This window comes from Podarcis filfolensis, assembly GCF_964270895.1.
Source record: "Podarcis filfolensis genome assembly, chromosome: 1".
Classification (NCBI taxonomy): domain Eukaryota; kingdom Metazoa; phylum Chordata; class Lepidosauria; order Squamata; family Lacertidae; genus Podarcis; species Podarcis filfolensis.
In genome coordinates, this window is record NC_139604.1 from 66,167,503 (window position 1) to 66,194,459 (window position 26,957).

Sequence of the window (26,957 nt, forward strand, 5' to 3'; positions counted from 1 at the left end):
TTCTGAGCAGATATATATATAGGATTGCACAGAGAGGTACTCAAGCTTAAGCCTACTACAGCAATTTATGAAGATGAGATTTATTTAAATAAAAAACATTGGATTTCGATACGAGTTAAAGAACTCAGTTTATACATGGACTATGCCAGTATTATATTGCAAGCCTTTATTAGAATTCATGGTGTATTAGGAAATTCTGCAAGACAAAGTTGGTAACTTTGTTATGTAGGGAAAATCTCTAACCTCATGCAAATATAAGTCTTCGTGGCAGGGAGTAAAATGTTCAAACTGTGTAGTCAATACGTTTAATAGAATTTAAATGTTCATTAGGTACTCATTGAACTAATTGTAAAAAAATAAATAAACAAAAGTGTATTGACAAAAAAAGGTTAACGTCAAGTTTATTTTAATTAATTCTCTAGAAAAGTAAAATTTAGCCAGTGCTCAGGCTTTGTCTCCCAATAATAAAACTGTTGGTTTTTCAAAGAATTGGAGGCCCCAAAAGAGGAATTAAAAACATACATGAGAATGAGGGAAAAAATTAAACTGATATTTGTCTATAAATGTAATTCAGAAAGAGAACAGTAACGATCAGGTCTCACCTGCAATACTTTGTGCATTATCTTGCAACATAACAAAGCTATTTCTCTTACTTGCTTTTCCCCCCTTTCAGAGGTAAAAAAAATATATCTAGAAATAAATATAACTCTGTTCTTAAACTTTCAGTGTTTTACATAGAAGCTCTCATATTTGTCTACTATTTTAGTAAGTTATATGAATAGCCTCTCAGTTTTGTATAAAACCTGCACTGTTCCAGTCTTGGCAACTCTATGGAATCTATATTATTTGTGTGTATTCTTTGACAACCCCCCCCCCCCATTACAAGTATAGTAACAGTATTCATTAAAATGTAAACATTCAGTATAAATATTTCAGAAGTGCCAGCAATCGTATGTTTTTTAAAGAGGGGTAAAACCTGCCAGGACTTCCCCTGCTACTACCACACACACACACACACACACACACACACACAGAGAGAGAGAGAGAGAGAGAGAGAGAGAGAGAGAGTGTCAATTTACATATAATATCTCCGCACATTTTCCAGGACAATGACAAAAAAGAAGCCTGAAATATTAGAACTGACAACAGAGTATTGCTGACTCTGGATAATATTTATACAACTTTTCCATTTGTTGATGTATAAAAGCTCGTGGTAAAAGAATAGCTTCCACCCACGTTTACCACAGCTGTAATCATTTTAACCATCTGAAAGCTCCTTTTTAATCCCCCCCAACACAAAACCACCCTTCTTTCTTCACTGTTTAGGTAGCTCTCTATAAACAATACAACAGACCTGAATACTTTTCTTCTTTCTATGTAAACTGTTATATATATTTTTGTCTTTTATTAGTGCAGTTTGTGCTGAATGTTTATATTAATTAAAGTAGTGAAGAGCATTGCGAATGTACTTTCCGCTTTCTTTCAAATACAGCTCAGTGTATGTATTGCATCTGGCTGGATAATTATAATGTTTAATAGGATTTGCAAGGGTCAAGGAGCTGATAATAAACTAAAGTTATAGTAAAGGGCATCAAAATTAAGGACACTAAGATGGTTAGAGGGTCATTTCCAGTTTTGTGAATAAGCTAGTTTTGCTAAATTTCAGGTCATGGTTTCATTATAATGAATTTACAAGCCAAATTCTTGCTGGGGAAATTATGCATGAGTAAGGTAATTTTTTATTTTTTAAGATCAGTAGAAAGGTTATGACGAAACATGATTCTAGTAATATAACTGAGATTCAAGGATCCACTTTCAGGGTGCCCAAGAGCTTGAGTGTGTCCAGTGGGATTTGTGCCAGTTTTTTCTTTTTAAGCCACAGACTTATCATATCTCAAACTGCTGTTTAAAGTTCCCTTTGTTTCAAAATCAGTTTGCCATATGGTGTTTGAGAAAGGCACAGAATCCATTGGGAGTATGCTAGTAATTCAGTTTTTTTTTAAAATCAGGTAGTGTTTCTTAATGAAATAACTACCAATGTATACATGAATCAATGATTTTTGTTCAAATAATAGGTGAAGAACTCACTATAGTTTCAAATACAGAATCCTGGATTGATTGAAAGAGTGAACAAAAATAATAATACAAAAAACAGTGAAACCTTAATGTGAATGGGGCCAGTTCTCCAACAGTACACTTACAAACGTTTGTCAAGCAAAATCTCTTTATAGAATATTAGGGAAATGTCTGAAGACTAAGAATACTGCAGAACTAAGCATACCACTCACTTTAAAAGTAGATTTCAAATTGTGAGTCGAGGACCCACCGCCCACTTAGAGATAAGTAAGACACAGGTTAATGGGCTAAAGAAGGCCACAACTTTATTGGTTACAGCATGTGAGTGGTATTGGCTAAAGCATTGGATCAAACAATCTATACATGACTCCACCCCGCACGGCAAGGAGTCATTCGAGAGTTAACAACCAGTGGGAGGAGCTTGTTGATGCAAATACAACTGAAAGCTTCCTCTGATGTCACTGGAGGTCGTGTCATGGCCCTGTCCACCAGCAGGGTAGGTGACAGGATCCATGACCGCCGGATTCCTTTAATGGAATACCCAACAAGGGGAGGGGTACGTGATGGCCACAACCTGCCCTCCAACACACCACACTTATTCCAATGCCTAACAGCCAATACCTGAAAAGTTGTGACGATTTGTTACGAGGTAGGCGAAAAACCAAGAGGCTGGTGTCAATTTGCCAAATGGATAAAAATTCCTACCAGGCCCCCTGGGCAACCAACCAAAGTCCATAGCAAGGTCAAAAGCATAGATATGACCTAAAGAGAGGTGGGCGGGTGATCCGACGAATTCAGGAAGCGGCCGTTCAAATGTGACTAAACCCCGCCCCCAAGCCAGCCCAATTAACCTAATAACTCACGCAGGAGGCCGAATACAGGAACCGGCTCCCGCTCACAACTCCTCCCCTCTAGTAGGAGGAGAGGCTCTCTTAATGTCAACTGAGATGGCTTGCTTGATGCATTGAAAGGTGAACTGTGGCAGAAATGAGCGTTAAGTGGAATTATCTGACAAATAAACTTAGAGCTCACTAATATCTTTTTCTGTGCAGGCTCCCGCTGGAAATCTATGTCAAACCAAGAGAAACAACCTTACTATGAAGAGCAAGCACGGCTAAGTAAAATCCACCTAGAGAAGTATCCTAATTACAAATATAAACCCAGACCAAAACGCACCTGCATTGTCGACGGCAAGAAACTGCGTATTGGAGAATATAAACAACTGATGAGATCTCGAAGGCAGGAGATGAGACAATTTTTTACTGTAGGGTAGGTGGAAGGTTTACGTGTCAAATCCAGCAGTTGCTATATAGTTTTACTTCCTGTGAGATTGGGACTCTTGTTTAAGATTCACTTATTAATCATAGCCCGTGACCCAAATATTTAAACTCTTTTTAGTCTATGGTGGTTCCCTGTCTTTGACAGCCATCTGGTAACCTACCCACAAGACTCCTACAAATCCATTAGCTGGGAACTATTGGCTTTTTCTTTGATTTTAAACAGGTATCAACCCCACCCCCGACCTTCTCCCTAAAGCTGATAAAGCAAAATAGTGTGAAAATGTCCTTGGAAAAAGTGTAAAACAAACCCCTTCCCTTTAAATTTATTCCATTACCCACTTTTACAAGTAGTTTGTTGCTGCTGAAGCTGGGACTTACTGCAGCAAAGTTAAATCTTCCCCTTACAAAGAAGGACGTCCATTATTAACATTTCCTGGAATCCAGACTCAGTACACGCACATCATTTTCTCTTTTGCCTGCGGAGTGAGGGCAGAAGCAGTAGTGGCCATATGAGTAGTCAGTTACTGAACAGAAGCACCAACATGACACTGGAAATTCATTTAATAGTTGTACTACACCATTAAAATGAGTAAAGAATATACAATTATCCCCCACCCCAAGTTTTCCACATTGCAGCCTTTTCTTCCATAACCCCATGCAAATCTAGGATGCCCACTGTTTGCATATGGAGTGAAAAAGGGCTGCAATCTGCTTAAGCTTTGTGGGAGAGGGGGATGCACTTGATACAGAGTGTTGAGTCTCTGGGTATGCAGCTGGGGGCAAGTATGACATACCCCTCGTGTATTTTTCAGTTTGTAGCACCATGTTTTTGACTCTGCTGTATTCAGCACTGTCTTTGAATTTCTCGGGCTGCAGGGTGGGCGGATCTAACATCTGAGTCCCAGGAATGAAACCATATATATGCATTCAATATATGCATCAATTAATCTCTTATGTGCCATCTTGGACTTTTAAGCAGCATGCAGTGCTGTGATATATCTTCAGTCTCAGGCCAGACATTCACTAGAACAATTGTCACTCAATAGGTTTATCTCTGCCAGTGTCTTATAAACACACAAACAAAATTGCTGGATGCTTGGTGCCACACACGGGGGTTTCTGGCAATTTAAGAAAGCAGCTTCTCTTGCCAGCCCTTCTAAATTCACAATGTTCTGTTCAGTCCTCTAATCATAATACTATTCTTTTCTTGTGGGCTTCGCAACCAGATAATTGACCTTGACTGCTTGGTTCTGTGCCTTGTTTCTGGCTTGGCATGCAAGACACACGTTGCAGTCAATTATTTTGTGGTATAGCCTGCAGCAGTGCGGGTTTCTGCCCAAATCAGTTTTTGATATCCATAAATACGATGAGGGTTAGATATCTTGAAATATGATGAGGCAATAGGCCTATGTACCTTATCCTGAAACATAGTTGGCTGACTTTAGGCAGCCAAGAAACTATTTGGGAATTGAGTTTCAGATATTCAACCCATCAGCCACACACCCTATTTTACTTAAGGGCATTGCTACTGTAGCCAGATTATCCAGTGAAAGAGTAAAGCTTATTGAGGGTGAAGAAGGGAATAAGAATGGTTCTGACTAGTGCAGGACAAGGGCAGCAGTGCTTGCACATGGAAATGTTTATGTGTGCATGTGTGATGATCTGGTATAAGGAGGTGAGGCTTTCTGCAGTTAAAGGAGCTAGTACACAAGAACTGAAAGGTAAATGGATCTGATAGGAAATGATGTGGGAGAGGCAAGGAAGTTGAGTAAGAGCTGGATAAGTGAACATCCAGATTTATGAATCACCATTCTGCACATCTTTTCGCATCATATACCAGTGTTTGAAAAGCATGTTCCAGTGGCAACTTCCTGCTCTCCTAATCAGCCACCACCCAACTATGGCATTTGACCTGGAACTTCTAGACCCGATGAATCAAATTCATTGTGATTTGCCCTGGCCCAGTCCAGGAAAGGCACGCTTTCTAGCTGGTGCTTCATGAGTAGAGATGGGCTGAGCAGCTCAGACATAGCCTGGGAGTTGTGCCCAACAATGTCATTGCATAAATGGGAAAGTTTTCAATTCTGCAACAGAACTTCCCCTCTCTCCCCCAAATCTACTTTGGGGGTTCCCCTCCAAAACAGACTCAGGGGTGCGTGTTCAGGAGGCACACAAGGTGATGGGAGGAAGGAGAGAGTTTTCTTTACAAAGTCATTATGCGTGCACAAGGAATTTGCTGGAGTCAGTAGACTTTCCCCCTGCAGGTGCCCACCCTCAAGCTCATTCACACTGGTGGGCGGGGCAGGTGACAAAGTTGTGTGTTGTTGGCAGAGCCCTGCTCCCTGTGCGAGGGGCTCGTGAGATTTTTCATTTTGTATTTTTTAAGATACTGTGGAAAACTGTATTATTTGTATCTTAAAAGCCTTCCCAATATTTATGCTTACAAAAAATGCACACGTGTTCTAAATGCTTTTGAACTACTATTTTGAATTAGGCAATAAAACCACACCACTGTGTCAGAAATATATGCAGTAAGCACTTTTATGAGATCTGATGTTAATGTTATTCTATTTGGCTTCTATGTTTCAAAGGATGTAGCATGTAAGAGATCTTCTCAAATGCAGCTGAATTAAGACTCAGTAATTGTGTGCTGTTCCCCAATCCAAATTACTATTTCCAAATTAAACATTTAAGTGGTTTTGTTAAAAAAAAAAAAGACAGCTATAAATACCACCTCCCACCCCACGGATAACTTATATGGTGCTTAGACAAACCTGAAATACTGTGTAGGCAATTTCCCCCCTGTACTGTACTGTACTAGGAAACTACCCCGCACGTATTCCAGTGTGTTATATGCCAGCAATGCCCTTCTCCTGTTTGCACAGGATAAGTGGTTCATTTCTTGCAAGAGAATAAATAGATATAAATCCAATATTGAAAACAGCAGCATTCACAAACCACCAAGAGAACATTTCTGTCTCTCAGCACTCTACTGCTAACTAATGCCAGTTACCATACCTTAACGAAAAGGCTCCTGTGTGAAACTACAGAACTAGAATTTATTCACAAACTCAGTTTGATTATGACTTGGCTTATCTTTCTCTTTTTGAAATTATTTATCACTAGATGAGGGTGTATTAATTATGTCTCTCCACTGTAATATTGGCTGTTTCAATTGTCTTGTTTTAATGATAGTTACTTTTATACATTTTGTAAATTTTTAACATATTGTCAGGCATGTAGAAAGGCTTGACTTTATTGCTTTGGGAAGCAGTATAGAAATAATCATCAGTTTTTATTCAGTACTTTGAAGGTTTCCATTTGGAGAGGAAATTTATTATAAATAACTTATAATCAATAAAATATATACTTAATTATTATCCAGCTTTTTGTTCATTGTTAATTATAATCTGCAAGGAAGCATGTCCTCAATGAAATCAGTATGATTCAGTGTTTTAGGGTTGGGACACAAGAGTCAGAAGCATGGAAGACACTACCAAATTCACTTCCCACAAGATGTAATGCCGGCCACCAACTTGGGGGACTTTAAAAGATTAGACAAATTCAAGGAGCATATTGGGTATTAGTGATTATATTTAACTCCACTGCAAAGGCATTATGCATCTGGCTATCAGTTGCTGGGAAGCACAAGTAGGGAGAGTGATGTCGTGCTCAGGTCCTGCATAAAGACTTGGTGTAGGCATCTAATTGGACCACTGTGAGAACAGCATGCAGGATTAGATGGGCCTTTAGCCTGAACCAGCAGCGTTCTCCTTCTGAAAGGTGACTGCTGCACCTTCTGTCAAAATGACAGACGCTCACTTCTTATGCAAACTGAAGGAAATCTTTCCCATGTTTGTCTTTTCCTGCAGGCAACAGCCTCAGATTCCAATCACCACAGGGACGGGTGTGGTCTATCCTGGTGCTATTACTATGGCAACTACTACACCATCGCCTCAGATGACATCTGATTGCTCCAGCACCTCGGCTAGCCCTGAGCCCAGCATCCCTGTCATTCAGAGCACTTACAGCATGAAGACGGACAGCGGGAGCCTTGCTGGAAACGAAATGATTAATGGGGAAGACGAGATGGAAATGTATGAGGACTTTGAGGATGACCCCAAATCAGACTATAGCAGTGAAAATGAAGCCCATGAGGCTGTCACTGCCAACTGAGGATGTCTGCTGAATTAAAGTACTCTGACTTTTTTTTTTGTTTTTGTTTTGAACAAAAAGTTCTTAAATGAGCCTGCATGCATGTGTGGCTCCTACAGTTACATCTGCAGAATGGTCTTAAATGTTTCTTAATGTGTGACACAGATTGTTCCCTAATTTTCATGAACTTTTTTTAAAATTTAGGTGAAGACATTAAGTATCAGACATTGGGACTTGAAAACTTATACAAATCAATAGCTGTCTTACAAGTCTTTCCTTTTTTGTCTATATTTTTTTTCTCCTCCTGGATGCTGAGAAAAAGGTTTTAAGTTACTGTTTTAAATGGGGGTTTTACATTCTCACTCAGGTATGCTGTGCCAGCCTACAGGTTGTGAATGTGTTTTTATTCTGAATTATTTTAGAAAACAAAAACGAAACAAAAAAAAGTGCAAATTTCCTATCATGAAACAGAACAAGTCCTCATGTGCATCAGTGTGTCTTTGCTCATCTTTTTTAAACAAGGTCTCTAAATTCCATTTTTTTCTCTCCACATGTATAGCTGACCTTCTGATGTGCCAAACTTTCATAACTTTTTAATCTTAACATTTAAAAGTCTTAAGGGAGACACTGTAAAGTCTTAGACAATCCTTTGGCATCTTAAAATATCTATATATCTTTTTAAAAAAGCCTAATTTTTCCAGAAAATGGTAAAGTACTCAGGAATCTGGAGACAGGATATTCTTAAAATAGTGAACATGATTTCCACAATGCACTTGCCCAATTGCTTCTGCCTCTTGATGTACCATCAGTATAAAATATTACGTAAGCACAAAAGAGCGATCACCAGCTACAGACAGGCCTGTCTTAAGAATGTACGGCCAACTCCAAATCCTTTCACTGCCCCTTGCTTTTAACCCTTACATTCAGTCTTAACTACATTTTATCTTAACAATGTATTCATTCCAGAATGTCAGGGGTCCACATACTGAAAAAAAAAGAAGAAATTTTAAAGTACTGTTGCGTTTGCATTATTTTCAGTTTGTTGTTGACTTCTTTATAAAATGCCCCTTTCCCCCTAAAAACCTGTGGTTTTCTTAAAATAGCAGGAAACTTAATACTGAAAGGTAACTATATGCTTAAATGGGAGATCATGTTTCTATGTGTCGAAAACATTTGGGAAAACACTATGATACAAAGGGATGCAGATGCTTTCAGTATTTGCGTAGTATGCATGTGCTATGTGTCTGTTTTATACTTTTAGGCCAGGAGCCAAAGAAGCACCCAGTTAGTTCCATAAAGCAACAGGGCTTGTGTTTTCTGAACCAAAATTCACCACCTCTTTGCATGAACCAAATTTGAAACTGAGGGAAGTTGTTTCAGAAGCAATTTGTGATGTGACATTGTTACCATGGTGGTTCAAAGGGGAAAAAGTAACAAAAATCCAACTGGGTCTGCATAAGCCCTGAAGCTCCCCTACAGCAGTTCTAAATTATCCCTTTCAGGTTCTCTTTACTTTGCATAGTATACAACATCTCACCTAGTCTTTCTCATGAGTTTCTGAATTAAATGCTGTCATAGTTTCGAATACTGCACTACATGTTGCCATATCAATAGCCGACCTAAAGGATCCATTTACTATACCCATCTATGATTTTTATACAGGAAAAGCCACACAAATCTTACTATCTCATATAAACTGTGTCAAATGCTAGTTTCACAAAACTAAAAAGAGTTCCAAGCTCATCCTATTATTTTGTCATTCACTGACATGGTTTTACTATACATGTGTAGGTTTCATATTGTTGCACAAATACATGCCTAACATGCAGAAAACTATCTGGAGGGCTCCATGTCTTGCCTGACAAGACAAAAAAAAGCTATTTTCCAATCATAGTATCAATATCAGATCAATATTTGCGAAGTTGTCTCAAGCCTTCAGGTCAAAGATGCTGTAGAAATTATAATTATTTATTTCATTTCTGATATATAATTTTGTTAAATATATAAAGAAGCAAGGGGAGGTGGGAACAAAACATTCCCAAATTAATAATCTAGGTCTTAATGGAAGTCAGTTTGCCCCCAAATTTTGAACTTGATCAATTTTATGCCCCATGGTCAAGGCCAGAGTCTACTGTTTCAGCTATTTATTCTCCTCCTCAATACTTTCTACTGAAAACTACACCATCTCATAAATATGTATGTTTAGAATCAGGCCACTAATATTGAACCAGACTATTGAATATTTTGTTTACTTCATTATATCTTTAATATACTCCAGAAATATGGCAATTTTATAGGGGCAAAATATTTGTGTCCTAAGAATAAAGCCAACCATACATATAGTTCATGATGTGGAAGCCACGCTTCCATTACATCTGTGTGGTGACCGCTCCAGGAACTGAACTAGTTGTGTGCAATTTTCTCTATGCCAGCAAAAACTCAACATGAATGGTCTGTGGTGTTGGACACACAGATATCATTTACTAATCCAGCTGGAGCACTACCATGCAAATGCTGCCTATTAATTCTGTGAAGCAGGGTTGTGTTGAGAGTTCCACTTTGTGTAAAGATGCCATGTTTAAGGCTAGAAGAGTAGCCTCATCTCTTACTAGCTTTGCTCAGGGGAAAGAGTGCCAGGATTTCTAAAAACATTTCTGCACCTTCTTTGATGGCCAAACCTGCATGTAATAAATGTGTGGGCATGAACCTATTCTTCTGAAAACATGGGTTGCAACCAAAACTACAACCTTGCTTATGGAGCAGGGGGTTGGACTGAATGACCCTCAGGATCCCTTCCAACTCTATGACTAGGACAGATGGCGTTCTTTCCCTTTCCATAGCCAGCAATGTCTAGCATCTAGCTTACATACAATTAGATTTTTCATTAGATTGTGATCATTATATATATTTTTCACTTCCTTGACTTCAAAGGCTTTTCATTAATAGAACCAACATAATGGCCATGGCTTACAATGCGAGAGCAAATCATTTGTACTTTGCTCCCCCCTGCTAGCACTGAGAGGAAACAAACCATAATCTCTGGCTCGAAACAGAATCCTTTTTTTGGCATTAAGCAGTATATAAATTTAATCATCAATGTTCCTTTGCTTGTGCAGCTGAACTACAGATTTTGTTTTGTTGTGCTTGGAACAAACCAAGAAGTGAAGCCAGTTTGTTGTTGGCTTTCCTATCATGGTTTTGTTTTGTTTTTTGAGCTTGGATGTTATTCTAAGGCAGAGATAGTCAGTTTTTCCCATGCAGCACTAGACAGGAGGAAGCCCAGCATGCTTCATTTGTGTACAGTAAACCATGGTTTGTGGCTTACCATGACATACAAACATAACCAATATCAGTGCAGAGTGTTGGCATGCTATCATACAACGGCCTTGCACGGCTAGTAAAGAAAACTAATGCCCTGACAGCTTTCAGAAGCAACTGCTGGAGGTAGTCAGCTTTTGCAATATTAAAATAGACAATTTAACCCAGACAAGCAAATAGGGACTGCTATGTTTACAAGATCAAATACTATTCTGACATATAATACTCTCATCAAGCTTTGGCAGCCATTTTTAAATCCAAAATAAACTTATCTTTCTTTACTATTTATTTGAAAAGTGTTCCCATGTCTACAGCTGAAGCAATAAAACTGTTCTAGCCGAGATATTAAAAGCACTTGCTGTGTCATTAGCTGGTGAGCGTCCTCTTTACCTAATTAAGGTACTAAAAGAAAATCATTTCTTATTAAAATTGTTTGGAAATTTGAAGTGTTCTAATACATGTAGTTTGGAGCGGAGGTACTCATTTTCCCTAAAGAATGACTATTTATTAATTTTCTACAGGTTTCTCCTGTTATAAATCTCTCCACCCTACAATTCATTTCTTTTCTCTGCATTTCTTCATGGTTTTTTTGTTGCATAGGTAGAATGCTGTATTGCTAACATTGTATTTTCTGTAATTATTTTTGCACAAAGGCAAACATTTAGTTTAGTGGGTTAATATCTTTTTATAAATTTTATTACCATGCCAAAATAATATTCTGCAGGCTGGCGGAGAACAAAGGACTGTTCTTTAGGACTGAAACTTGATTTTGCTCATAGTACAAAAACACACACTCACAGATGTTATTTCGTAAGTGTTATAAGCACTGGATATAAATGGTATTTTTTATCACTTCTAACTAATGTGAAACTGTTGTACAAAAACGACATGAACAAAAGTCATCTGTTTCGACTCGTGTGGGCCTGCCTCACAGTTGCCGGATTTGAGTCATTTTTATGTCTTTGTTATTTCATTTATTTATGCAAAATTCTTATATGTATGAATACTTTGTTTTAGCTCCAGCCCTGCATCTGTGTTGATGCTCCAAATCTTAAAGGTGCATTCTTGACAATGAATGGCTCTTCATGAATCAGCAGAGGGTAGAAAGCTACTTTGTTGGTCAGTTTGGGTAAAAAAAAAATGTATTTGACTCTGAATAGTGCAGAAACAGTGTATTATATTTATTAGCCAAAATCGGCTCTAAAGTGTCAGTAGAAAATCAAGGAAGGACAATCATATGGAAACAAACATTTGTCCCCATTCTTAATTGGAGCTCAAAACAAAGTTTTTGATTAGTCACCATCTCATCTTCGTTTTTTCTTAAAGTGTAAATATAACATAGGAAATAGAATTTTATTTTTTGTTCATGGATACCTAGTGAAGTATAAGTTATGTATTTACTTTGTTCTGTATCAGTGTACATTGGTCCATATTAAATGCTGACAAATCACTGTACCTCATGTAGATGCTGAATTTACACCTGCAGTGCGAGAGCAGTGTTGTGGACCTGTAGCAAGGATGGCAAGTCGCCTCACTTGTGCCCTCCTTCAAATTGGAATCCTGTATTTCATAAACACTTAACCTTTCAAACTATTTCACCTGCTTATAGAACAGGGGTGAGGAACCCCTGTGGTTCCTCAAAATTTTGCCAGACTACAACTCCCATGAGCCCCAGCCCTGATGGGAGTTGGATTGCAGTCTCCAGAGGGTCAGAGGTTGCCCACCCCTGCTATGGAATAACAATCCTCATTGTCTTCACTCTCTGGTAGTAGCATCATAGTTATTGGGACTAATAAAATACTAGTCAGAGAGATACAGCCTAATAGTCTGCTCTTCAGGACTGCTGCATCAGCAAATTAGTACATAGGATGTGGAATGTGTATTCCTCTTGGGCAGCACTACAGCCTATTACTTCAGCCAAGTGAAAGGATGTAAATGACATTTACATTCCCATTTAAATAAACGGGGCAAGTTGGTTATAACTGACAAGTCCCACTGAATTTATTAAATGAAACATAACTTTCTCTTGATTGGAGCCATGATGTGACACTGTTGTTGCAGGCTGAAGCAACAGCTAATTCTCTTACACTTTTGCCAGTGTGGTTCTATAAAATTCCTCAGAAGTAAATGAAATAGTATAATTCATCACTGAATGGCTTATCTCCTCAAAATATACCACCCAGATATATTTCATTCCCTCCTCCCACGTAATTAGAGTTACTGTAAAAAGCAACTGGCTTAAGAACTGGTTTACTTAAGTGCCAGATTTCTAGTTTAGTTTGGGCTCAATTTGCTTCATAATTTGCAGCTTGATTCCAAGCGAATCTGATGGAAGTTCTTAGATTTTGTCTGAAAGCAACCAATGTGAATAGTAAAAAATGTGTCAATGTGAATGACAAACTAAGTAAATAAATACACACATGAACAAATGATGCTCTGGAAGGCCTTTGTAAGCGATGCCAGTTAACACTAAACCGCTTCGGATCTGTGTTTGGTGTGGAATAATATCGGCATGTTTGAAAAAGTAAATAGTTAAATTGACTTGATATTTAACCAATACAAACTAAAGTCTTAATAAAACACAATGTCACAGGGTTTATGTTTATAGTGAGGAAAATAGCTCTGATCAAAGGGCCCATTTCTAAGAAAATAAGTTGTAGCCTTAAACATCTATCCTTATGCTGTGGACAGCAGCTCTCTAGGGGAACAGGCAGTCTTCTGCTTTTCCTGCTAACTGACACTTTTTAACTGGAGATGCTAGGGTTTGAACCTGGGACCTTATACATGCAATACATGTGCTTTGTCACTGAGCTGAACCCCCTCCCCCTCCCACATAAATGTATGAGGGTACCCAGATATGTCATTTGGGGGAAGCTGTGGGATTGCCAACTGATCCAGAATCAGTGTGCAAGAGGCAGCGTAAAGAGGGGGATGCTATTACAGCAGGGGAACAACTCGATAGGTGGGTGCATGTTATGTACAGTGGTAACTTGAAAACAGTGATTGTTTAAATGACTGTGTAAATGAAACAATGATTGTGTAAATGCAAGCATCCCCTAATACAAAGTTAAAGCATGATATCCTACTGTACCTAATGTTGCTCTTCGTCTTATTAAAACCTGACATTTTTTTCTACTTCACTGAAAATAACTTCCCAGTAAGAAAACGCTACAACGCTCCAATTCAGGAAAGCACTTAATGCTGAAATCTTCAAGCCACACATTCTGGAGTAGCCCCAATGAAAGCCCATGGTGCTACTTTAGAGGAGGTGGTATGAAGATCTTAGCCTCAGGCACCAGTTTAGCGTAAAGCAACCGAGCCATTCTACCGAAGTCCAAAAGAGTTAGGTATATGTTTAAAGGTGAGCAGAATTTTATGTGTCTATCTGGACTGGATCTTCAGTACCAACAACTGCTCTAGAATGCAGCTGGTAGAATGTAATAATAGAGTATTTCATATTTTCAATTTAAAAAAATAGTCTCAGATCCTAGACGTTTGCATGTGTGTTTGAAGGCTGAAGTTGGCACTTAAGCATGTCCTGTTTAAAGACTAACATGTGACCTCATTTGATTTTCTTTTACAAAAGGCACTTACTCTTTTTCTCAAACTCTTACTTTCCACCTCCTCCCCCCACTGCCCCCCCATTTCCTTTTATTATCAACCATTGTTCTCTGCAGTTCTTGGACAACATGTTTGATATACTGTAATGCCACAGTTCCATGTTAGAATGCAAAACGCAAAACAAAAAATATTTACATAAGTGGGTTGGTATCTTTTTTCTTTATATCCAGTTTTATGCTATTAGACTACATACCTTCCCTCTAAATAACTTGTCCAAGATTTAAGTTTTAAGAGCTGACAAAATGATATTCTGAGATAGTTCACTCATTGTTTTCAAAGAGGAGGGTGGGTCTGGGGCATATGTGTGAAAGGAAAATGTTTCCAATTGGTATTTATGGCAATATGAAAGTTATAAAGCAGCTTAGTGACACAGTTTGCTTTATAACTTCTGCTTTCTTCAAAAACCACAAGTGAGGTCCTTGGTGCTCTCAAAAAAGTTTGGGGAATGTGCAAATATTTAACTGTTTCTATGCTGCACATTGCAGATCTGCTCGTGTGCATTCTCCGTATTGTCTTCCTTTGTCATTTGTGTTTTGCTTTCTCAAAAGCACAGGGTTGTTTTTCCTGCCCCCACCTCCCTTGTACCCTTCATCAGCCTGTAGCAAATTTCCGAATGTTTTAGTATTTCTGTTCCTTCATTATTGTATTTGCCATGTACAAATGTTTTTATTACGTTAAGACAAGCTTATAAGCTGTTACTACATAACTTATCTTACTGTAACTCTTTTCTTTCCTGACATTGTAATTTGTTTGTGATGTATATTGTGAGATTGTATTCTATGTTAATTTAATCAGCACAATTCACTGACATGCTGGACTGACATGCTAGCTGCTGTTTCAAAGTGTAAAGTTTTTGTGTAGAGTTGTTGGGGGACAACTGAGACTCCCTTTGTCAAGGTACTATGCTTTGGTTCCTATAGCAACACTGTGGGTGTGGCTCTTATGATGCTAGGGCTGCTGATTCTACACCCACAAGCATTTTTTTTTTTTTACTGGCAAGTTTTCCGTGTAGAAATTCTATATACAGTGCAGGTACCTATCTGGGCCCAGGGCTGGTAATTATTTGGGCATGTAGAGAAAAAACAAACAAACCCTAGTGTCTATTGCTGCTTTGAATATGTTTTAAAAGTCTGAAAATGTAAATAGTTTATCAAAATAAATCTTGTACAGTCCAGTGTAAAGTTTTTAAATGAACTTAAAAGGTTGCCATTACATCTCTCTCACACTCTCCTCTTGAAGCAGTTTAAAAAGAAAAGAAAAAAGTTTGCTAAGGATGTTGATTTTTTTAAAGTATCTGTGCTCTTAATTTAAGCGGGGGGGAACGAATCATTCTTAGCTTTGCTTCATAGCATAAACCGATTTCTTGGATTTTGTTGTGCAGTATTGACGTGAGGTAAATTAAATATTAAATAATTTTTCAGTGGTACTTTTAAGAGTCTTCTCCTCTCCTCAGAAATTAATGGAAAAGACAAAACTGAAAAAAGACTGTCTTTATATCGTATATTCTGGTGTATGTTGGCACCTTACCATATTTGAGGGGATTTTTTTCCTTTTTCCTTCCTTTTTTTTTTTTTTTTGCACAAGGTGCTTTCCTGATATGTTAAACATGTCATCATTGGGTGATACCATATGCCATGATAAGGGGTTCTGACCCCTCAGGGGAGTGTCTATAAGACTGCCTATTTATGCTCATTTACCTCAAGACTGTCCTCTCTACCCTTAATCTATTCACCATCACTCCATCTTTTGTACTGCTGTTGACACTTACAGATTAAAGATAAATTTTGTTTTATGATATGTGTGTGGCTTTTTCTGTGCAGCCTATTCTGTTCTTTCTATACGTAACAGTCCGCTTCAGATCCCAAGGAGCTGCTCGTGAGAAAAGGCCCTGTAGATCAAGTGACCAATTCCTTCTGAGCAGGCTCACCTCCCTCCGTGCTCATTGTCAGTCTACTTATTGCTTTCTCATGTCACATCAGCAGTTTGGTTTTTGAACTTTGGCTCGATAAGCTCAAGTCGTAGTGTGTGATGTGTAAGCAGGAAAGGCTTGTAAAGTAACCCTGTATGAGATGGGTATTTTGAAATACCAAATAGGAATGGAACAGAATAAAAGTTACCTCTTTGTCACCCCCTTCATTTTCATTTCTCTTACAGCCTCACTAGACAAACGAACTGAACCAGAAAATATGAGCACAGTAACACCATATTGCCTTTGGCCCAAACAGTATAACCCCTATATAATATTTTTATTAGCAGTTCTTTGTGTCCTCATGGGAAAACAATGAAGTACATTCAGGTGTCCCATAATAATAGTAGACGATTCTGACAGGAGATTTTAGCCCACTTCCTCCAGTTATTTTTTAAGACCAAGTGTAGGAGGGATGATGATTGTCTAAAATGATATAGCACAACTGACACACCTACTTAAATAAAAAGCCCAAGGTCAAAACATAGTTATTACATGGTTAATCGTTATCCTTTATTTATTTAAATTATTTATACCAGTTTTTCATCATCAAAGATGCCCCCGAAGCAGCTTGCAACCATCAGATCAACCATATTTTAAGCAACTACTAACATCCAAACTAAAAAGCTCAAAACCATGAAGGCATCAGAAAAAATAACCATTCCATTCTCAAAAGAAAAAGTGCATGCAGTGGCAAGGCAAAGCAAAACAAAAACAGGCAAAGCAGCATCATCCTTGGAAACCAAGCAAACACAGGAATACTAAATCACTTCCATCAAATGCTTTATAAATAATAATAATAATAATAATTTATTATTTATACCCCGCCCATCTGGCTGGGCCTCCCCAGCCACTCTGGGCGGCTTCCATAAAAACCAAAAATACAATAAAATATCACACGTTAAAAACTTCCCTGAACAGGGCTGCCTTAAGATGTCTTCTGAATGTCAGGTAGTTGTTTATCGCTTTGACATCTGCTGGAAGGGCGTTCCACAGGGCGGGCGCCACTACCGAGAAGGCCCTCTGCCTGGTTCCCTGTAGCTTTGCTTCTCGCAATGAGGGAACCGCCAGAAGGCCCTCGGCGCTGGACCTCAGCGTCCGGGCAGAATGATGGGGCTGGAGACGCTCCTTCAGGTATACTGGACCGAGGCCGTTTAGGGCTTTAAAGGTCAGCACCAACACTTTGAATTGTGCTCGGAAACGTACAAAGGGGGGGGGGGATAAAGGGGGGGGGGAGAGCAAGCGGCTTGTTCCGTGGGGCAGGTTCATATGCTTATCATTAAAAAAAATGTAAGGGATCTCTTTCCCTTGCTCTCTACTTTTTAACTGAAAAGATCTTCTAACTGCTTGCAGGGACTATCAAGTTTAGAGGACTTTCCCACTGCTTGTAGGTAGGGTTCTCAGTAACTCTTGCCTTATGAGTTTGGGATTCATGTCTCATCTTGAAAGTCCAATGGGGAAAATAGCTAAGCAAATTGCCACTATGATTAGCACAACAGCTCACCCTCTGATGATTTAGCTTAGTGCTAGCGCTGGGCGATACCTTGTTTTCAACATCATGATATATCAGCAGCTAAATACCGGTATATGGCCCAGCCCTACACGGTGAGTGAGTCCCAATGCCTCTCAGGTTCACGTGTGAGCCAAGGAGCATCGGGGCTTCGCTGATCTGCTCAGCTGGGGGGTGGAAAAGGATTTCTGTTGCCGCCACCCCCCAGCTGAATAACTCCAACACCTCAGAAGGCATCCTGTCCCCCAGCTGAGGAAGCCCCGCTGTTTCTCCAGCTTGCATGCAAGCCAGAGAAGCATCAGAGGCCGCTATAGGCAGGGGAGTGGGAGTACTTTAATGGAGCCCTCACCCCACCACTGGCTCTCACGAGCCAGCAGCAGGTTGGGGGCTCTCTTAACTGCTCGATTGAGGGGAGCGGCAATCACACACCCCTCAGCAGAGCAGTTTCACGGAGCCCCAACCCTGCTACTGCCTCCTCAGCCAAGCAGTTTAAAGAAGCGGAGCAAGGAACAAGCTGTATCAGCGCCTCACTGATGCAGCTTTTTTTATCCCTCTGCCATTAAGAGGGCAGAGTGGGATGGTGGCTTCACTCAGCAGTATATCGCTGGTGAAATCACTGCCGCTCCCGAGTCCCTCTGCCTCCAGAGCCAGCTGGAGGGTGTCAAGTGCGGTGGCAGTTTCACTGCTGAGTGAAGCCGCCATTGTTGTCTGCCCCTCATACTGGTCCAGGGCGATGTATCAATCTATCACCCAGGCCTATTTACAATGGTACCTCGGGTTACAGATGCTTCAGGTTACAGACGCTTCTGGTTACAGACTCCACTTACCCAGTAATAGTACTACTCAAGTTAAGAACTTTGCTTCAGGATGAGAACAGAAATTGAGCAGCGGCGGCGCAGCAGCAGTGGGAGGCCCCATTAGCTAAAGTGGTACCTAAGGTTAAGAACAGTTTCAGGTTAAGAAAGGACCTCCAGAACAAATTAAGTTCTTAACCCGAGGTACTACTGTAGTGCAAAAGGCTTTTCTGTGGGAAGCCATGTCGCTACATTTTGGGGTGGGAGAAAACTGATGTGCGTTAGAATCCTAATTAAGTCAAAAGCTGGTTGTTCCTATTGGGTAATCAGCAAGAATAAAACATTCAGTCCAAATAAGTACTGTATTTAACTAATTAATCTCTTTAAGCCAGAGATGAAACTTGGGCACAGGAGGACTAAATAAATAAAAAATACTACTACTATTACTACTATTACCAACATTACAAAATTCTAGCTGTTTTCTACTCAGTCTTCACCAATACTTTTATCAAGCCCTGACCAAGCCTTTACCTATGTCTTGAAGTTGCAAGATCCCTCAGTCAGCAGAACCATATGCCACAAAGTTTTGCTAAGATGTACCATCTCAGATTACAAGTAAGGAATAGCATGTCTGAATACTTTCTCAGATAAAAACCCTTCTGCATATAGAGCACTTGGAAGTTAGGGACATAATTGCTTTAAAAAAATCAGCTGTAGTGGAGCAATGGAGACAAGTTTTTCCTACTGTCTGGGGATTGGCAATTTGTTGTAATATCACAAATTTTATGGTCCCCTTGCCTGATCTAAATCATTTGCTTATTAGGGGCCACCCCACATTTTCTTCAAAAAATTGCTTTGCACAGGTAACTACCATAGAGTTATCAAAATTTTCAAAAGTAGGGGGTCCTCAGTAATTAGCTAATTACTAATTGGTGCTACTTCTGAAAAGGCCCTGCCTCCAAGTGGATGTTCACTTGAGCCTAATTCAGCAATGGTATCTACATTCTACATACAGGAGCAGGCAATCCTTAAGGTGTCCCAAGTCATTTTAAGTTCCTTTTTTCTAATGTTCCACTGTCACTACTATGGTTCATTTACACATATATTCAACCTGAGCCTGCAATGGAGGGGTTCATAACATTAACACTCTCTCCCATGGCTGCGGCCTTGGATCCAAACAGAAATCTGCCATGGCTCTCTGACCCTCTGTTCAGCTTGCTGTGCTTTATGGAGTACAACTGTTTTTCCTCCAGCCTACATCATCGCCAACTGCAACCCTAAACTCAATGCTGCTTTGTCTCTGCTAACTAACTCAGAACTCAGGGCAGGTTTCCACCTATTTGCTGGATGCCTTGCTGATGCCTCACCTCCCTCTCTTATTCTGTTAATGGCCCATCTCTCAGACGATCTCCTGAACACAGGAAGCTAACTCTCCAAGCATTGATTAAATTCTGACACTTTCTAAATCCAGGAATTTAAGGAAATCGGGCACCCAGAACTCACAACAATATATAATACCTCCGAGATGACAGACAATGTAAAAAATAATTGCTGTCAGGAAATTTTTATAGTCAGTTGTATTAAGAACTGCTTAAGTACATTTTTATTCACTGGACAAGACAGTGTAAAAGCCTCTAGAATGGTGTTTAAGCTTGCTTGCAAAACCCAAGATGAGTGTGAAAGAAGCCTCAGTAGGATTGCCAGAAGCACATCTGTAAAATGCCTTTCCTTTGGCACTAGAGATGGGTTGATTTGCTCCTGTCCATTTTGAGGCTGGAGTGAATGTCACATGACACAGAACACTCAGAAATCTCACCCATCTCTGAATCATGCAACTAATCAAAGGTGGCTGGTGCTGGTCTATATAAGACAGTGCCATTATCCTTCTGGCCTCTTCAGAAGTTTGTGCATTGGATCAATTTCCCAACCCCCTACATGTTGCCAGCAAACTTGAGAGGATTTGGGTAGGAAACTGTCCTTGGGCATTTCAAGCTTTACTCAACAAGTTGCTGCCCAGTGTAAGTGCATAGCTGTCAACGTTTCCCTTTTTTAAAGGGAAGTTCCCTTATTCCGAATAGGATTCCTCGCAAGAAAAGGGAAAAGTTGACAGCTATGTGTAGGTGGTGTGGACCCCACAAATGCCCCCTTGACACATATTTGGCAATGCAGATTATACTAGGCATGGATCAATGGGTGCACTGACTGAGAGCAAGGCATCAGGATAGATTTGGCTTTCAAGGAGGCAGAGCAAACAACTCCTTACAGCTGGATGCACTTGGTTTTAATCTTAAATTGTCCACTGCTTGTTGCAGAAACCTGAATAACAGCGATCCTAATCCCAATTTGTATATATTGTGTCTTCATGAGGGGAGGGAGGGGGGTGGCCATTTTAACTTTAGAGAAAAGAACATGTGGAGCCATGGTATTTCTCATCTTGCTGCTTCTGTGTATTTTGAATTAAAAAGGGCTCACTGACAACACACCTCATCTTGGGACCAAGCAAGCTTTGGTCCCAAGCTTTGTCCTTTGCAAGCTAGATCTGCTGGTTCAACAGACTGGCTCATCAGCTTACACTCCTGGCTTCCCCCCTCCCCCAGTTTTTAGGAATGACTCCTAGTAAAGGGCCAAACTTTCCCTAATCTCCTGGCAGTTGTCACTGATGAATCTTAAAGCCTGAAGCCTTTCAGTCACATACATTTTTCTGAAGTCATCCTAAGAAGGCTGCCAAACTCAGACAGCTGCTATATTCTGCAAATGTTTGCAAAGCTGTAGAGTTTCGGAATGCACAAGTCCTTGAGCAAAGTTTCCAGTGACTCCAGTTTGTGCAGGTCTGCACTTGCTTGCCTCTAAAATATGAATCTTTGGCGTTACATCAAAGTGTTGACTAATCGGCATATATGTTTGGGTGGGAGGGCAGTATTTCTAGCAATGCTATAATTTATGAAACATGATGTAATGATTAAACAGGTGGATAGGAAGGGTGAGTTAATTACATAATGTGTGAAAAGGAAGAATATCTGGGCAGCAGGCCAGCTATGCCATTGGTTCTTTGCTGCTTCCCTTGAACAATTAGACAATTTAACACTATATTCCAGGAGTTCTGGTAAAATATATCAAAATAATCAAAGCCTGTTTCAAATATTGTTTCAAATATCCAAGTATTGAAAGCATACATCAAATATGCAGGTCTTTGGTGTCGTGATGTATTGCCCAGTTGGTGAGTGGGAAAAAAGGATCCCTGACTAAGCACTACAGATTTTACAGAAATGTACAACCCTAAGTGCTAATTCATATGAGGAAATTGGCATGTTGAAAATTTGGAGTGATTCCACACAGCATTCAGTATGACCTAAAGCAGTACTTGCTTCTCCATCTGCTCAGCTTGTGTTTCCCTGTCATAGATGTCTCAGGATTACCAAAAGTGGGTTTACTGGAGATACAGACAATGGATTGAGTCAAGAACCCTCAGGTCAAGACGTAAATATGAGTCTGTTCTTCAAGAGGGCATTCAAGCCCATACTGAGACAGTGACAGAATCATCTTCCTGGATCCACAGGTGCAGATAACAGCCTTGACCTTAAAGACGAGGCCTTAGTTTTGCAGCAGATGTGGTCTGAATGAAGGACCTATTTCAGCCATACCCCCAGGGTGGGCCCCTAGCCAATCCAACAATTCCATGTTATTTCAAGAGCTTCTACAGAGAACAAACGAAAGATTGTGCTCAGTGTTAGAATTCACTTCCTTAACTCCAGGGGTTTTTAGAATAGATTTTAGCTTGTTCTGAGGCCTCTGGAGTCCAGTTTGCCTTCCATTTTTGAGGAGAATGGTTTTTTGCTTTGAACCTGCTTTTTCAGTATGGAAGCAGTTTGTGACCATTCTTCTCTAAGCCAGTGTAATGGACAGGCAGGAGTTCGAGTGGTGGGTAGGGTGGAAAATGGAAAATGTACAGGGAGGTTCAGTGCAATCTATAAGGGAAGAGGTGGGGTGGTGGTCGTAGAGGAGAACCAAGATGAAGAGTCCGGGCAGTCAAAGGCAGGGGAGGTGCTGTAGGAAGCCTCTGAGGTGGAAAAGAAGGTCCCAGAGAGTCCTGCCATTGGGCTGTCCTCCATGCCTTCCCCCACTGTCTCCATTGACAATGAGGGGCATAAAGCAACAGGAACAAGGATCGCCTGTTGCCATATGAACCCACCCGGACACTGAGGTCATCTTCTGAAGTCCTTCTTCATGTGCCTTCTTCCACAAGAGGTCTGGAGCATGGCAACATGAGAACGGGCCTTTTCTGCAGTGGCTCCTCATTTGTGGAATGATCTCCCCAGGGAAATTCACCTGGTGCCTTCATTATACAACTTTAGGCGCCAGGCAAAAACATTCCTCTTTAACCAGGCATTTGGTTGAGTGCTGGGGGGTGTATTATTGGGTTGTTGTTTTGATTATGTATTTTGTGATTTTATATTGTGATTTTACACTATAAACCATCCTGAGACCTGCGGGTATAGGGCAGTATACAAATTTAATAAATAATAATAATAATAATAATAATAATAATAATAATAATTTCAAAACCTACCACTGGCCACTGACACTGGTTCTGTCAGGCATGTCTCATCCACCAACTGGTCCCAAGATATCTTGCATTTGCATGAGAAGATGTCTTGTAAAAACTAATGCCTTGCAGGAGGTGTAGAAGCTAGTCTTCTTTGTGGGAAAACAAAGAGTGAAACAAAGAAGACTTTGACTCTGGCAGAATAGAGTTGCTTTGCTGACACTCCTGTGCAGGTCCTGTTTTTGCTAATAAAGAGTTAACTCCAACTCACTTGGTGTGATTTACTGCTGGCTCGCTCCTGAGAAGAGGTAAGCTATGGTGTGCTGTACAGAAGTAGACCACACCAGTTCAATAACTGATGCAGAAGGCAGGATTTCCTTCTTAGCTGCTCCTTGTGGAACAGCAGATGGGCACGAGCCACACAGGAGCAGATTTCTCCAGCTGTGGACCATTTCAAGCCATAGGTCAGAGGTTCCTCACCCCTGGTATATAAGAGTGCTATTTTAACCAAGTACTATACTACATTTACCTACGTTATGTTTTCATTTATTTCTGAACACAATCTTTTCAACCAAAATTGTGGAAAAATCATGTTTAAGGTTCCCGGGTCTCTATTCATGTTTAAATTTCTGGAATGTTTCAGACTTCCAAACTTGCAAGGTGCTTCTCTGCCAGGCGCTGTGTGGTTTGCACATCTCATGTTTCACACTGAGCATCAGAGGGGCGGGGCAATGCTTCTGGTTTTTTTTAACCAGGAAACTTTTGTCTCACTAGGGCCTTGGAAACCTTCTCTCTAGATGAGCCTGAATCCATAATTACTTTTGCAGTCATTGTGAGTACTAGATTTTCCTAAGATCTCTTTTCAGACATCCTAAGCTCTGGTTAGTGTACGAACTTACTTGTAGAACATTTTGTAGTAAATTCTGACCTGTATTATTTCAAAAGAGATTACACACTGTGCTATGAGTGACACAAGTTTAGTTTTCCGCAATCTGATCTATAGAAATGACAGGAACAGGATTACTTCTCTGTTACTACAACCCAGGTTGCCTTGTCACCCTCCCCAAAGGAGAAAATTTATCACGTAGTTGCCCCCATGGGTCAAGGGAAGGAAGCCTCTGGGCATACACTGATTGCAATATAACTAACTATGCTTGCACTGTCTGTACTACTGGACTTCCAGTACATCAGTGAAGAAGCAGGATTTTCTTTATTTTTAAGTGAGTGCAGTGGGAGCAAATAAATTTATGTCTAGTCATGAAGAAACTAGTCGCAGAAGACAGACCCTCCATGCGTACAGATAGCAACAATTTCACAACTACTCATGCGGTCTGCATAGTGTGCAGGTATGGACACTTGCAAAGCAATGTCTGCAAAAGCGCTTTTAGAAAACACCAAAGTGCAGAACTTCAAAGACACAGCCTAAGTTGTACTAGCACCGAGGTCTTGAGGCTCCTAGTCTTTTGCTTAATTTTGTTGAAAGGTTTAAGAACAATGATCATTTTGAAGGAGAGGTTTGGATCCTCATTTGAAACATCAACTGAAAAACCGTGTGTGTGCTGTGCAGGCCGGGGGGGGGGGCGGGTAGGGGAGGTATTGCTCTTTCCTTCACTCTCCTCCCTGTCCCACAGCCAGCATGGAGAGTAAGTTCCCATCCCAGAAAGTTTACACCAAAACCACACTTTGAATCATGCTGCACATAATAGAGTGTCTGTCAATTCCTACCAATTGAAGTTTCCTAGTGACAGACAAGAAATTTCTCTGTCTCTAACACACACACACGAGACACTGGCCTGTAATTTGCTCAGTTCAGCACCACTAGGCAGCAGAGCTTGGTAAAACGTGTGGCATGTTCCTAAACTCATACTTCTGCCTGCTGTTAAAGAACGAACAAGAGAGAATGAGAGAGAGAGAAGTCCTCATAAAAAGTTCAATTTACTTTTTTTTAGTTATAAGATACTTTTTACTGGTGCCAGCTGGAAGGAAAATGATTCCGTTAGATCTCAAAATTATGATGTAGCTTTAAGTGCTATGTTTAGATTTACTGCCAAAATGTTAGTACAAAGTGGTAGGTGTTTGCGCTGCAGATAATAACTAATGTGCCGTTGGTCAAGATAGGCCACTGTTCTGTTATTATTGTATGACTCTTATGACTAAACATTGGAGTGAGCCTGGTGGAACAACAATATTTTACTGGGCCTGGAACACTGGCTTGTCAGAACTTAATTGGAGTGCCAAGAATCTAATGAATCAGACAGGGTGATGTGGTTTTTCTTCTGCCGCCGATATTTATCTGCTCCTTTCAGTGAAGGGAGCTGCTATTGTCAGGAAGGATTTGCTAGCTTGCATTGTGCTCAGAATACAATCAGACTCCTCTGCTTGTCCAATGATTATGGTATTTTCAGATACACAGAAACATTTTCGCCAGCTTTCTTGGAAGGAAATAGGTTAACTACATTGTATATTTTTAAAGCATTGGTTTATAGTGAACAGTCAAGGTTAAAAGCACTTCAGATATGGTAATTTATGTGACCTTTGTGCCCAGAACGAACTGTTTCCCCTCGTTCGTTTTAAAACACTGACCTTTTGCATATGGGTTCCAGCTATGGAAGGAAAACAAAACTGATATTTCAACACACAGTATAGTTGCACCTGTAGCAATTGTCTTATAAAATGGTGGTCTCTGCTGCTAAGCACTTTGATAATGGCTGTGATAGAAAAATATCCTGTTACAAATGCTTGCTTGGCCGTATCCTTGTCAGGAAAAATAATTTTAATGGCTAGTGGATAGTTCATTAACAGAGTTAGGTGCCAGAATGTTCTCAGTGGAGAAACCAGAATTGAGAGAAGATGAGGGTGGATCCTACTGAGATGTCTGTGTGAGGGAACTACAGAAGAAACTGTGGGTGGACAGAGACTGAAGAAGAAAGGCAGAGAGTGAGCTGAAGGCACCTGAGGGTGCTGGGCTGACTCTCTTGACACTGAGGGGCACCAGATCTTCTACTTGTATGAGTGCTTAAGCCAAGTGTGGTGAACCTGTGGCTCTCCAGATGTTGTTGGACTGCAACTTCCATTATCCCTAACCATTGGACATGCTGGCTGGGATGATGGGAGTTGGAACGTAACAAATGCGGGGGCCACAGGTTCCCAACCTTGCCTTAAGTTATTTGGCTCCGCATATGTTCTACTTGCTTATTCATAAATAAATCAAGTATTACAGAGCACCATAAGTTTCCAGTGATCTCTCCTCCTAAAGGAAACCAAATCCAGACAAGTGCTGCACCCAGAACTTCTCGCAGCTCAAGGAAATGGGAACACACAACAGTCTTTTGAAAAATAAAGGGTGGGCTTTTTCAAATAACATTCTACAACATGCTCCTCTCAGCCCCTCTATCACAAGAGTCGCCAGAGCTGGACCTTGACTGGGAAGATTGCTTATGATTTTATAACCCTACCCTTAAACCCAGTGCCACCTGGCTATTCTATGAAGAATTTATATCATCCCTAAGAAGTAGTGATAAGAAGAACATTAGACAAAGGAACTTAAAATATAAATCAGATATATGCAGCAGTATTCTTTCAGTGGCAGTAAAGACTGCAAAATACTGTGCTTTGCACACTGTAAACACCGCTGAAGAGGTAAGCCGCTTTTTCAATATAATGGGAACTGCTGTGGCAACAATGGAAAATAAAT

General features: G+C 40.2%; 1 protein-coding gene and 1 long non-coding RNA gene across 54 annotated transcripts in view; one reads left to right on the forward strand and one right to left on the reverse strand.

The window, feature by feature from the left end:
• Positions 1-16,242, forward strand: part of SOX6 (SRY-box transcription factor 6) — a 443,885-nt gene extending 427,643 nt beyond the window's left edge. For all 50 annotated transcript variants that reach the window (XM_083589534.1, XM_083589547.1, XM_083589512.1 and 47 more), the window contains 2 exons: positions 3,129-3,345; positions 7,229-16,242. In XM_083589534.1, coding sequence (XP_083445660.1) covers positions 3,129-3,345; positions 7,229-7,532 — 521 coding nt within the window. In that variant the 3' untranslated portion in view covers positions 7,533-16,242. The remainder of the gene's footprint in view (positions 1-3,128; positions 3,346-7,228) is intronic.
• The window catches only part of LOC310751263, a 96,408-nt gene that overhangs the window by 24,327 nt on the left and 45,124 nt on the right, over positions 1-26,957 (reverse strand). Inside the window, exon 4 of one of the 4 annotated variants that reach the window (XR_014542439.1) lies at positions 3,735-3,832. The exons of the other annotated variants lie outside the window; for them this stretch is intronic. This is a non-coding gene — a long non-coding RNA (uncharacterized lncRNA). The remainder of the gene's footprint in view (positions 1-3,734; positions 3,833-26,957) is intronic. 4 annotated transcript variants of the gene reach the window in all.